General features: G+C 47.6%; 1 protein-coding gene and 1 long non-coding RNA gene across 4 annotated transcripts in view; one reads left to right on the forward strand and one right to left on the reverse strand.

Moving 5' to 3' along the window:
• CLYBL (citramalyl-CoA lyase) overlaps positions 1–5,185 on the reverse strand; it is a 168,253-nt gene extending 163,068 nt beyond the window's left edge. For all 3 annotated transcript variants that reach the window (XM_061476314.1, XM_061476313.1, XM_061476315.1), the window contains exon 1: positions 5,124–5,185. In XM_061476314.1, the coding sequence (XP_061332298.1) occupies positions 5,124–5,179 (56 nt within the window). In that variant the 5' untranslated portion in view covers positions 5,180–5,185. The remainder of the gene's footprint in view (positions 1–5,123) is intronic.
• A 424-nt stretch (positions 5,186–5,609) lies between these two features.
• Positions 5,610–10,832, forward strand: LOC133281079 (uncharacterized). The gene is made up of 3 exons (XR_009747374.1): positions 5,610–5,733; positions 7,027–7,089; positions 9,915–10,832. It is a non-coding gene; the product is annotated as an uncharacterized LOC133281079 (long non-coding RNA).
• The last annotated feature ends 2,244 nt before the right edge of the window (positions 10,833–13,076 follow it).

A 13,076-nucleotide genomic window follows, 5' to 3' on the forward strand; every position in this document is an offset into this window, starting at 1 on the left:
GTCAGGACACCACCCACAGAAAATGCACAACCACAAATCCTTTAGACACCACAGCATGCTGGTTCTTGGTTAGATGCTAGGGGTGTACCCTGGCTCCCTGCTCATAAGCACAGAGGTGCAATGGAAGATAGTTCTCTGAAAAGCTGCTTAACAAGACAAATACACTGTCAACCACTTCTTTTTTCTGTGCTTAGACTACATTATCGCCTCTTAAGCAGACTCTCTTCAGTACTGCTACTTATTTTAATGATTTTAAAAAGCTTTTCTGCTCACATCCCCTCATAAACCTATTCCTGTGAGCTACTAGAACTCTTTTTGTGAAAGAAGTGTAAACTTTCAGCTGGATACATTTCTGCTGCTTCTGATAAACAGCCAAGTAACTTTGCTGTGAAAATGGCTGTGCATCTATTTGCAGGATGAACAGCAGGTCTCAGCTAGTGCCAGAACAGGATAGCAGGGGATTCTGGTTTCCTTATCCATGGGCGCTTCCTCCATGTTCATATACATCTTCAGTTCAAGGCAGAATTTGGAGAAAAATGATGGGCATTTTTAATAGAAAGAAAAATCAAACCAGCCATGTTATTAAACTGCAACACCTGGAAAAGAACAAAAACTGACCAATACAATACAGTGAGGTAACACTGAGGAGGACTGCCCAATTAAATTATAAAGGGGAATGAGAGAGAGGAGCAATTCAATAACCACATGTACTGAATAAGAAAGCCTTCTAAGGAAAGTGTATTTGCACCCAATTCCATTTTACTTACACATTTTTTGAATACTGGCTTTCATTTAGCTAACAGGTCTGCAAAGACAGGTACAGGACTGGGCAGGACTGTCCACAGAATGGTTTGGGTTAGAAGGGATCTCAAAGATCATCCAGTTCCAACCCCATGGGCAGGGACACCTTCCACTAGACCAGGTTGCCCAAAGCACCATCCAACCTGGCCTTGAACACGGCCAGGGATGGGGCAGCCACAACCTCCCTGGGCAACTTGTTCCAGTGTCTCATCACCCTCACAAGGAAGAATTTCTTCCTCATATCTAACCTAAATCTTCCCTCTTTAAGCTTAAAAGCCATTACTCCTTGTCCTGTTACTACTTGCTCTTCCAAAGAAGTCCCTCTCTAGATTTCTTGTAAGCCTCCTTTACGTACTGGAAGGCTGCTGCAAGGTTTCTCCTGAGCTTTCTTAGCTCTATGGTGAACAAGCCCAGCTTTCTCAAACCTGCCTTCATAGGAGAGGTGCTCTAGCCCTCAGAGAATCTTTGTGGCCCTCCTCTGTACTCAATCCAACAGGTCCACGTCGCTCTTGTGTTGGGGCCCCAGAGCTGAACGCAGCACTGGAGGTGGGGTCTCACGAGAACGGGTGTAAAGGGGGAGAACGACCTCCCTCGACCTGCTGGTCACAGAACTGCATTAGCTTTAAGCAGACAAGTTAGGGTGCCAGTGCTGATTAGCTGGACACACTTAAGATTTGCACCCTGCTCCTCATTAGCATTAATTAGCCAGCTTCATACGTCTGCTGCCGCCAGGATCAGAACTGGCTCAGGCAGTAGTTTCACAGTGCTTAATGCCGAGTATGGAGCTGCCAGAGCGTGCAGCGGGGAGCTGATGTCAGGCCCCGCATCTTTCTGCCAAGGGCAGAGGAGAGCAGAGACCCAGTTCAGCAGAAAGCTGAAGCAGCGTGGACAGATAACATTTCCTTTGGCACAAAGCCTCCCAATGTAACTCCAACCTGCCAAAAATGCATGAGTGAACACCAGAGCTAAGGCCCAGCTTTGCAATGTGCTTCGCCTGACCCAATAGCGATGGCTGATGAAAGGCCCCATCCTGCACATTCCCTCACACGTGGCCTGGTGATGTGGTTACGAGGTAAACTGGGGCTCCACCAGGTCCACCCCCAGAGGAAGGACTGCAACACCAGTGACTGGAGCAGGGGTGTTCAAGATGTCACCTCCCTCCCCGAAGTGAGCCTCTATCAGGTTCTCAGCTTGCCAGCAACACAACATTAATTTAGGTGAAACAAAGTGACCTTGTAGAAAAGCAGATTCTGCAGATATGGCTCAACAGTTCTGCCAGATAGAGTGTTTTTATCACTAGAAAGTCACACTTCCACCCCGAGGCCATAATCTCAAAAGACACACTTAAAAATGTGTAGAACATAGAATGAGTGATTTTTTTCGATAGAGGTTCAGGAAAGAAATCCCTCACAGACTTAACACTTTATTGATATTCTTGGTTACAGCTCCACACATGCCGAGCAGGATCAGCTGCTGGTAAAAGCCATGATTCATGTCCTTCCATTTAAACGCTGCAACAAAGAATAAAACTATTTCCCAACTAACAAAGGGGGAACCTTTAGTTCGCTAGAACAGTTTCAGCTCTCATTGCATTAGCACCCTCCAGTGTCCAATCCGTGAAAAACAACACTGTCACTAATTTGCCAAGTAGACACAGATTTGGGAGCGTGAAACACAAGAGAAGTGATGGATTCCTGGGAGGGAAGATGGCGACCGGAGAGGAGAGGAAAAACTCCCAATGCTAGAAATTTTAGGTGACATAGATGCAGTCCCTGAACAAGACCTGACACAGGGTCATTACTCTTCTCAGACTCCTTTTTTCCCAGCAGCTGTTCTGATGTCTGCATCTTTGGGCACACCGTCCTCCACATGCCCACATGGTGTACTCCATACTCAGCAGTGCTCCACCAAGATGTGAGCTTAATGGTGCAACTTCTGATTGACTTAGCATGGGTACGTAGGTACAGATCTGGCTGGAATATGCCATGCAAATAAATACACATAAAAACCCTCTCGTGCATGGGAGGCAGGGAGAGCCCAAAAGCTCTGGAACATCACAAATAAGCAAAACCAGTGCTGGGTGCAGTAGGTTTCACCTGCCTGCTAATGATGCAAATGCTCCATCCACATTCTCATGGCAGCACTGCCCAATGGCTTTGTGGGGGCAGCAAAATCCACACGAAGAGAGGGTGGGGGCAGCTGGGAAGGTGGCCACACTGCATCAGTGGTACCTGCTGTAATTCAGGTCCCAGCCCGGCAGCGTGTCAATGAACACTGTGGGACTCAGGCACTATGGTTCGGATCCAGTGGACTCCTGCTGAAGACCACGGAGCTGCTAATAAAATCCAACCGTGTGCATTGACTGTTGGCATTTGAAGTCATCCCTGTATTTTCTCTCTCCACGGCACACAGTTGCCCAGCTCAAAGGTGAGCAAGGGCTCCTCATGCCTCATCCCGCCCAGGTCTCTGACTGGTTAGATGCCCCAAATTCTCTGGTCTCCACCTGAGTGGTGGCTTCTCAGGCTCCACAGCAGCACTGAGGAGCAGGGGCAGGCAGTTCCCACTGCAGGGAGGCTGTCGCATCTCCTGGGAGTCATGTGAGAGGGCGCTGGTTCTTGGTACCTACATCCCATCCCATAGCAGCACCAGCCAAGGAAGTCCTTTCTGACCGCGGCTGGAGTAGAGCAGCCTCACCATGGGCATGTGGTCAGCCTCTTCTCCCAGCCCTGAAGGGTGCTATGCAGATACAACATGATCATCTGATTGCCCTCACACTGTGCAGGCTCCTCCCCACAGTATTAGTACTCAAAATTCCTCATGACCGGAAACAGCAAGGCACAGCATTGATGATTCTTCTGCAATAATGGGGCAGGAGAAGGAAAGAAAGAAAAAGGCTTGTACACACATGCATCTTCTCCAGAAACAGACTGTGAAAGCAAGCTGACAGGGGTGGGCTGGAAAAACAACCCTGGGTGCTACGCAGGACAGCGTTACTGTGGGCAAGAAAGGCTGACATGGATTTTATGGGCTGTTCACAGCGCCTCTAGCACAGGACAAAGCAGTCCAGCTGTCCCCAAGGCTCCCCAAGAACACCAGCATCAATATTGCATGTTCACAGTAACATCTATGTTACAGTTATTACAGACTGCTACTGTTTTATTACTCAACTATAAAATATTTATAGTATCATGGTCTCAGCAGAGACTACAAGAATTTAAAGCTTTAAAGATTAAACCAAAATAACACTTGGTTTCCTGCCTAACAGCAATATTAAAATATCTATTCTCCCTCTAGAACTGCTGTCGGAAACCTCCCTTAAATCAGCACAGACCCAACAATCAGTCCCTTGGGCAGAAGGCATCCTCTGCCTGCAGGTAATACGCAGGCACACACCTGCAAGCAGAAACCTGGACATTAAAACCACACAGATCTCCAGGAGAAAGGTGGGGTGGAGCTCTCATCTTTACACAGTCTATGTCACGTATGGCCTGATTCTGCAAACTGACCTGCATAGGGACCATGTATTTACAGTGGAGCTTTTCTGAGCACCCTGCCCGAAGTGCATGCCCTGACAGCTATCTGAGCAGCTGTGGGAAAGCGCCTGGTGACCTTGGTCCCTTTACAAGTGCACATAAACCACCTGTAACCCTCCCTCGTCCAGCCACTGCTGTGGCAGAGAAAAAGGAACGTCACCCCTCTGGACCAACAAGGCCACCCCCCAAACCTGGGACGAAGGGTGCTGATGAGGCTGCCGACAACCCCACTCTGCTTAGATCACGACCTATGCTCAGCTCTATCAAGGATGATTTATCAATGAGGAGACAACACGGTGTTCCCTTGGAAGGAGGGAACCCAACGGTACCGATCCAGCCCGAGCTGCACCAAACCAGGCTCCCGAACAAGCCCAGTTTCGTGGTAACTGGAAGAAACTTAGTTCTGCTTTCACACTGCTTGTGCCCGAGGGACGTGCCTTACCGGCGCCCTCATGGGGGGGCACCGACCGGCGGCAGGCGACCTCCCGAGCCTGGGAAGCACAGGCTCGCCCGCCAGAGGCTCCCGGGCTGCCGCCGGCCACGCCAGCGGCAGAGCCAGGGTCCCGCGGCTCCTCCCGGCCCGGGCCGCGGCCGCAGCAGGCTCACCCCGCAGGCGCACCCGGCCCCGCCACGACCCCGCTGCCCGCTGCCCCGCTCCCGGCGGGCCCGGGCGGTGCTAAGGTGAGACCCCCTCGGGGCGGGGAGGGGCGGGGCGGGGCGGTGCCCGGGGTCCGCTGGGGTCCGTTGTCCCGCCCCCCGCGCGCCGCACGCGTCACTCACAGCCTGCACCTCCCCCCGCGCAGCCCAGCCCGCCGGCAGACCCACGCCGCCACCGCCGCCATCATCACCGCCTCGGCACCGCCTCCACACACCGCCCATTGGCTGCGGTCGCAGCGTGCCCCGCCCCGCGCTGCTGATTGGTGCCCGGCGCCACGCCCCCCACGTGCCCGGGACGGCCGCGGGCGGGGAGGAGCCGGGCGTCAGCGCAGAGCCGTTAGTGGCCGTTGGGCTCTGACGGGCGGGTGTGCCCCCGCAGCAGCACCGGGGCGGGCCGCGCTCCCCTCCGGGGTGGTGTGTGAGGGCGTCAGCTGCTCCCCGGGCAAAACCAAAGCTGCCGGTGCGGCTAGTTCACCCCCCCCCCCCCGGGCAGAGGTGGCGGTGCCGGTACAGCCGTTGTGGTAGCGCACCCTGCTGGAGCAGGCCTCGGTACACCGCGGCACAGTTGGGGGGTGTGTGTGGTGGTGCTGGCTGAAGCGTTGTGGTGGCTTGCGAGGCGTGCCTTTGACGCCAGCGGTCAGTTCTGGCTGGGATGCACCAGCTCTGCATGTCTCAATGCGGGAATAACGGCAACAAGTGGAAATAGTTCATTCTTGCAGAGGATAAAGAGCCAAGACTAAAGGTAACATTTGCTCTCTACAGCCACCTGAAAGGAGGTTGTAGTGATGCAGAGGTCGGTCTCTTCTCCCAGGTAACAAGTGATATGACAACAGGAAATGGCCTCAAGCTGCACTAGGGGAGGTTTAGATTGGATATTGGGAAAAATTTCTTCACAAAGAGTGTGCTCAGGCGTTGGAACAGGCTGCCCAGGGCAGTGGTGGAATCACCGTCCCTGGAAGAGTTCAAAAACCGTGTAGATGAGGCCCTCAGTGACATGGTTTAGTGCTGGACTTGGCAGTGCTGAGGTAATGGTTGGACTTGATGACCTTAAATGTCTTTTTCAACCTGGTTGATTCTGTTATTCTATGAAGTATCAAGGGAGGGGGCAGGAAGAAAATGAAATTTAGAAGGAAAGGGACCTGAAAGTGTAGCAGAGATTCTGCTGATTTGCTTTTTTCCCACCAGTACAAAGCTAGACTTGAGGATGTTTTGTTCTTGCCATGTTGCTTTGATGTGCTGGAGTGGGCACAAAGCATAATCCCAGCAAGCTCCTCCAGCAGTGGTGATATTTCACCCAGGTTTCCTAAGGGCAGGAGCTTGGATTGTGCCAGCTGTCTGTCCCGTCATCTTCCATCCCTTCCCTTCCACAGCTGCTGAACACATTGCCCATTTTGGACCAAGCTTGGCCATAGGCTGAGAAAGTTGGGGGTGTTCAGCCTGGAGAAGAGAAGGCTGCGTGGAGACCTCATAGCAGCCTTCCAGTATCTGAAGGGGGCCTATAGGGGTGCTGGGGAGGGACTCTTCATTAGGGACTGTAGTGACAGGACAATGGGTAATGGGTTCAAACTTAAACAGGGGAAGTTTAGATTGGATATAAGTAGGAAATTCTTTACTGTAAGAAGGTGGTGAGGCACTGGAATGGGTTGCCCAGGGAAGTTGTGCATGCTCCATCCCTGGTGGTGTTCAAGGCCAGGTTGGACAGAGCCTCGGGTGACGTGGTTCAGTGTGAGGTGTCCCTGCCAACAGCAGGGGGTTGGAATTTGATGATCTTAAGGTCCTTTCCAACCCTAACTATTGTATGATTCTATGAGAGATCCCAAAGACACTTGTATTCAATGGGTTTTATAAAATCAGGAGAAGGATAATTAAACAACACCCCAAAACGGTGCTCCTGCTCCTTGAAAGGCCTGGGCTCACGTCAATGTAGTCAAGCTCAAGTCCTCATGGAAGAGCTTTTTAATTTTCTAGTGTTGCTGAGTTTTGCTGTATAATTTTATTCTTCCCCTGACACAAAATTTACTTTTCTTTCTCATAGGGCTGTGTAGGAATTTTCCAATCTGGCTTAGCATCACTTTACTGGGAAGCGGTGTCAGCAAGTGTGAGTTTCCCCTCCTAGCAAAATGAAATATGCTGTTTTGAAGAGCTGTGCTCAAGCATGAAAGTGACCTGCACTCAACTTCCCCACCTTAGTAATCTTGCTTGCTTAAATCTGACATGACTTGATAACAAAGAAACAATTCCTGGTATCACTAGCAGCACAGTAGGGTTAACCCTTTTCTGACTAGGTCCAGAGAACTGTGTGTGGAGAACTGGTGGTGGAGGAGTGTCTGGAACTTGTCTCCTGCCCCTCTCTTACCTCTGCAGGGACGGGGTATTTCTTTCCTGGACCTCTCTTGTCTTGTCCCTTTATGACTGCAAGACTCCCATGTGTACAAAATGTTCTCCTTCCCCACTTTGTTGGTGAGGCTGGCCAGCAGTGGGGAAAAAAAAAAAGGGAGATGCATGGGCCCTGGCAGACCCTCTTGGCTGTTATCTCTCTATGATTCCACATGGCAGCCTGGAGAGGATGAAAGCAGTGGTACAGTCAGCTAGGAGCAACAATCCCTCCCCCTCCGCCCAAAATGTGGATCTTCTTTGCAGCAACAGCATTTAGTGCTGCAACATCAGATGGGGAGGCAGGACACCGTGGTGACAATGGATCAGCACTGAGCAGCTTTCAAGTTTTGTCAGACTTTCAAGTTTCGACTCGTCAAAAGTGCAGGCACCCTTTTCCAGCACTGATAGCAGAGTATAGGTTGTGTCTGAATGTCAGAAAGCCTGAGGTAGCCTGTTCATTTCCAAATGACATATGCCTCTTTGACTCATAAATGATCATAGGAACACAGGGATCTCGAGTAAGTCTCATTACTGTCTTTTCCCTTCTGTATTCTGGGAAAAACACTGTTTGTCTGTCTTGCCCTTTTAAAATTGGAAGCCTTTTAAAGATGTTGTGTTTTCCATTAATTGGATTAGGCCAATGTAACATTTTCCAGGATGCACAGAAGGTATTTATGAGCTTAACTCCCACTGACAGTCAGGAGTTAGGCACCCAGGTGCTTCTGAGGATGCGAGTCTTGCAGCAGCAGGATCTTCAGGGCTAAGACACTTGGAGGTGCATGTACATGAAGAGTATGTGGAGAAAAACGTCTCTGAGCTCAGCTGGGGCTGGTGTTCAGTGTTGATTTTGTTGGTGTTTTTGGTGTTTGTGTCTTCTTGCAACACCTCAGGGGCACAAATGTTCCAGCTGCACATATGACACCTACACACAGAAACAGATCAGAGAGAGGGATCCTGCAACTTCTCAGACAGAAATCAAATTATGAAGATTAAATGACTCATCAACTGTGCTGTTGAAAATCATTTAGCAATTGTAACAGGCTGGGCAAAATAGCCTAAAAAAAAGGTAACTGCCTACCCGTGTTCCTCCTGCTATATCAACAAAGCACCAGAGCCAGCCCGGTGCTACAATGTACATTTAAAGTACACTATTTTTTATAACTGTTGCATTTCAAACACTTTTTTTTTTTTTTTTTTTTTTTTTTTTGTAACGGTGGTGTAGTATCTGCTGGGATGTTGAAAGCATAAGGTTGCTATGAAAAAGCAAACCAAATATTCTGGAAGATAATATGGTTGTCATTGTTCTACACTCATTTTCTAACTCTTTAATGATCTCTTAATGGTATGACTAATGACTAACAGGTATTTTTGCACAAGAAAGGGAAAAAGAAGCAGTGTAGAACAGAAATATTGTGGAACCACTAATAAGCCATACTGATAAAAATAAATAATCTTTTATTGGATCTGAGTAGAAAAAAGACCTTTGGTGCTGCCTGAAGCTATTTCATATCAGCATCCTCTTGACACTCGTTTGCTTTGATTTTTAACAAGGGAAGTGAACATCGAAACAGCCAAGGTATGACGTGCCTTCCTTTTGATACTGTGAACACAAATGCATGTCCTTGTTAGGTGAAAATGGGAAATAAGTAACTATTGGCACCAATCTTGCTGATACTTCTGCGCCTCTTTCTGACACCTATTTTTGCTGGCCAGCAGTGTTATATAGTGCCTCTGTGGTGAACATACTACTTCGGGCCTGGTCTCCTACCTGGCTAAGTGCTTGCGGGAGTAGCCGTGTACCTCGAATGCCTCCTAGCTTCCAGAGCACTCATCACCTGGTGGGAGTCTTCTCCTGCAGTGCTCCTGTGCCACACAGAGCCAACATCATGCCCATGGGTAAGGAACATAGCCGTGCCCAGGGAGCTGCTGAGGCTGTTTGGCTCCTCCTATAGGAGGCGGAGAGCCCCGAGAAGAGCCTGCTTTTCAGCAACAAGAAAATCGCAGGGAATCTCCCTCAAAACTATTGATGTAAAACTGGAAAAAAATCAGGAAACACTGAATAGCTTTCATGGGTGAAAAATGAATTTTCCAATGTCTATTCATTATGTTTAACAGAATCACAGTTATGGGGTGCATGTTTAATCCACCATAAATCCAATCATCTGGAGCCTCTCCATTTAGCATGATGGAAAGTGGATTGAATAGTCCTGGTACATAAAGACGGGGTCATTTTGTCAAGAAAAGCTCTCTCTGCAGTCTTGAAGGGCTTGAAGGACCCCACCTTCCCTTTTTCAACCATCTGAAAAGCACTGCTCAGTCACCTGCTTCCTCCTCCTGTGGAGGGCAGAGTGCCTGTTACCAATGTCCTACTGAACTAGGGGAAATCTACAGCCTTACCCATGTATATCCTCCACAGATCACAGAAAGCTCCTTAGGAAAGGCAAATACCCTTTGTCTATCTCAAGCTCCTCACCAGTGATGCTCTATAAGGGTTGCTTTTCCAAGTCTGGTTCTCCACATTTGAAATCAAACCCTTCCCTTCCCCAGGTAAACTGTTAGCAAGCAACATCAACAGATGGAACAAGAAAGTCAAAAAAGTGAGACACATCTGGAAAAACTGCAGGGCCAGTAGCTGAGGTGAAGCTGCAGGGAGCAGAAAATACGAGAACAGGTTCATCCAGAAATCAAAGAGAAGTGCTCAATAAGTGATATCAAGAATAGGAGGCCTGTTTTCAGGCATCAGGAGGAAATAACAGTGAATTTGTTGCCATCCAATTCAGATGCTATTAAGTACTGTGCAACTTCGGGAGAGGATTACTGAAAAGTGGCTGCATGAAATCACTGGAATTCAGAAAAGTCAAAATATTTTCAGGCTGGCAAGCCGCACGCACCCCATGTGCTCTATATGCTGTCTGAGAGAAATTAGAGGAAAAAAAGGGGAGGCAACTGTAAAACAGAGTTTGTAAGAGGGTTTGCATCAGAGGGATGTGCTTGCCAGTCCTCCAGGTGGGAGCAATTGATCTATTAGAACGTGATGTGGTTTCAGTACTGGTTTTCTTCTTGATTCCTTACAAATCACCACATTTCATTTGGTTCTGTAAATTGTGCAGATCATAGAATCATAGCATCATGGAATACCAGGTTGGAAGGGACCTCAAGGATCATCTGGTCCAACCTTTCTTGGCAAAGCGTGACCTAGACAAGATGGCCCACCACCCTGTCCATCTGAAACTTGAAAGTGTCCAGTGGTGGGAGATCCACCACTTCCCTGGGGAGATTGTTGTCACTGTGAAAGACTGTCCTCTTGTGTCCAGTCAGAATCTCCCCCAGAATAACTTGCATCCATTACTCCATGTCTTTTCCATGTGACTCCTTGTAAAAAGGGAGTCTACATTGTGTTCACCCTTTAAATACTGGAACATGGTGATAAGGTCTCCCCTGAAATGTTTTCACTGGACTGGAGTGGGGCTGTTCCCTGAGCATTAGACAGCAATTTAGCGATGAACAACACATGAGATGGTTCAAGATGTTCTTCCCTACATGTGTTACCTTGGGCTTGCTTCCTGCTCTGCTGCTGAGGAGAGGGAGTCTCGGTGCTCTGTCCCAGAGCAGAGCCTGTGAGCAGGGCCAATGCTGCTCCTGGGGGATGCGGTGCTGTGTATGGGCACTGACTCCAGCCGGGGCTCATCCTGCTCGACACCTTCCATGTTCAAAGAGAAAGGGCACTTCAGAGAGACAACAACTCGTACCTGAACTGCCATCTACAGGACCACGTCCTTTCCTACAGGCAGAGGTCAGGAAAATTAACCTTAAACATTTAGCGTGAGTGCCAGATGAAGGTGGGTGGTGGGTACATTTCCCTACCTCACATGGTGCTGGAGAGCCTCTGCTACCAGTGCACCTGCGATTTTACTTAGTGAGAGGGAGGTGATTACAGTTCAGAAGCAGGAATGTAACAGACATGGAGCTATTTGGAGTATATTTCTTTTAAAAGAAGTAAATCCATCATGACGGGTTTCCTACATGAAATACTGTCAAGCTGGGAGAGGGAAATGAGGATGCTAGGAGAAAAGTGTGATGCACATGTAGATGAGAAGGAGGCCAAGAAAGCAGACCGTCCTTCTTAAGGTTGTTATTTTGACAGATTTCAAAACCTGAAACAGTCTGTGTATCTTACAGCTGATTATCTATAAATGCTTTTTGGTATTTATATACCCTGCTCGTTTATGTTGAAGTCCTCTCCCCGTACATATGATAGTGTTTACACCTTTGTGGAGGTTCATTAAACTCACTTTGCTGCAGAATGCTTTGAAAGCCGGTACATAATCTGCAGGCTGTTGACACCATAATACTATGATGGCTTGTATGCCATTAAAATGGATCACAGCAATGTTCATCTATAGAACCCGAACTCAGTACATTGTGTCAGTATACTGTATAGATCCCTTAATCCATAGACTATTATTAAAATAGTGGATTAAGGCATTGTTTGGGATCAGAGCATGCTGTATATGTAACAAAACAGTTTAGCTGAGATTAGTATTACTCAAGTCAATGCACAGTTGATTGAAGGATTCATAGATGTATCTAATATCACTCTTATTTGATCACTGAATTACCGCCTTTTTGCCATATAAGTTCTTGTGAAGACCTGCAAATAAATTATCACTGTGTATGAAAAGATTGAATAACTGACATAAACCTGTTATTAATTTAAATATTTTCATTTGGTACTAATATAAAACATGGTATTTAGCTGGTACAAATGCATTGTATGAGAATGCGCATGGAAAGCACATTCAGACTTCTGAAATAATAACTTGTCAAATATTAGTTTTTAAAAGAGCTCACAAACTGCTATGCAGATCAGGGTCAATTTAGCCCAGAGCAAACTGGAAACTAGAAGTCTTCTTTTCATACAGTTTTCTTCTGCCAACAGATTTGTCAGAAGGGGAAGTTTTATTCAGCCGTGTGGTAAAGTTGAAGCGAGTAAGACAGTGGCAGTTTTGCAGACTCTAATGCAACAGAAGGTTGTCAACAAGCCTTTTTGGTGACATCTCTCTGTGAGCACAGCGAACAGATGATTTGAGGATTACCAGGCTGCTTGCTGGACAGGTCAGCTGGCATCTTAAAAATCTCTTCTATAAAGGACCAAATCTGCAGCCAGAAGCTGTTTACTGGCTGGAAGGGGGAGGGAAATGGGTTTGTTTAAGAGGCAGAGACCCTTGGGTTTGTTTGCGTGCCTGCCACAGATCCCTGTCTCTAAAGCTGGCTCTGTATAAGAGGGAGCTGAACTCTGGTTGATGCTTGTTTTCAAGCAAACTAGTAAGCAAAGTAAAATTTCAGTAGCAAAGTACCAACGTGAAAAGAGAAAAACTGTATAAAAATTAGTATTTACTAAAAGGCAAGTAGAACAGAGCCATTTTTTTCCCAAGGTGGAACATGTTTGTGCCAAATTTCAGTTATACTGCAAATTATATTTAAAAAATTGTTTCTAATCCCTATTTTAGTGTTTTGTTGGGATTTTCTTTTTGCTTTTTTTATTTGTTTATTTGTTTGCTTTTAAATCCTGTCATTGCTAGTCCAGGTCCCTGAAGAATCTGGTATTTCTGAATGGAGGTTCAGATGCTTCCATATGAAGCAAACTAAACTATCTGCAAGCATGTCTGTGCTGGCTATTTGTCTTCCACAGACTATCCATCAGCTGAT

Source organism: Pezoporus flaviventris, unplaced genomic scaffold, assembly GCF_033815535.1.
Source record: "Pezoporus flaviventris isolate CSIRO_AGI_PZ_B2104156 unplaced genomic scaffold, CSIRO_AGI_Pfla_v1 ptg000095l, whole genome shotgun sequence".
Lineage (NCBI taxonomy): Eukaryota > Metazoa > Chordata > Aves > Psittaciformes > Psittacidae > Pezoporus > Pezoporus flaviventris.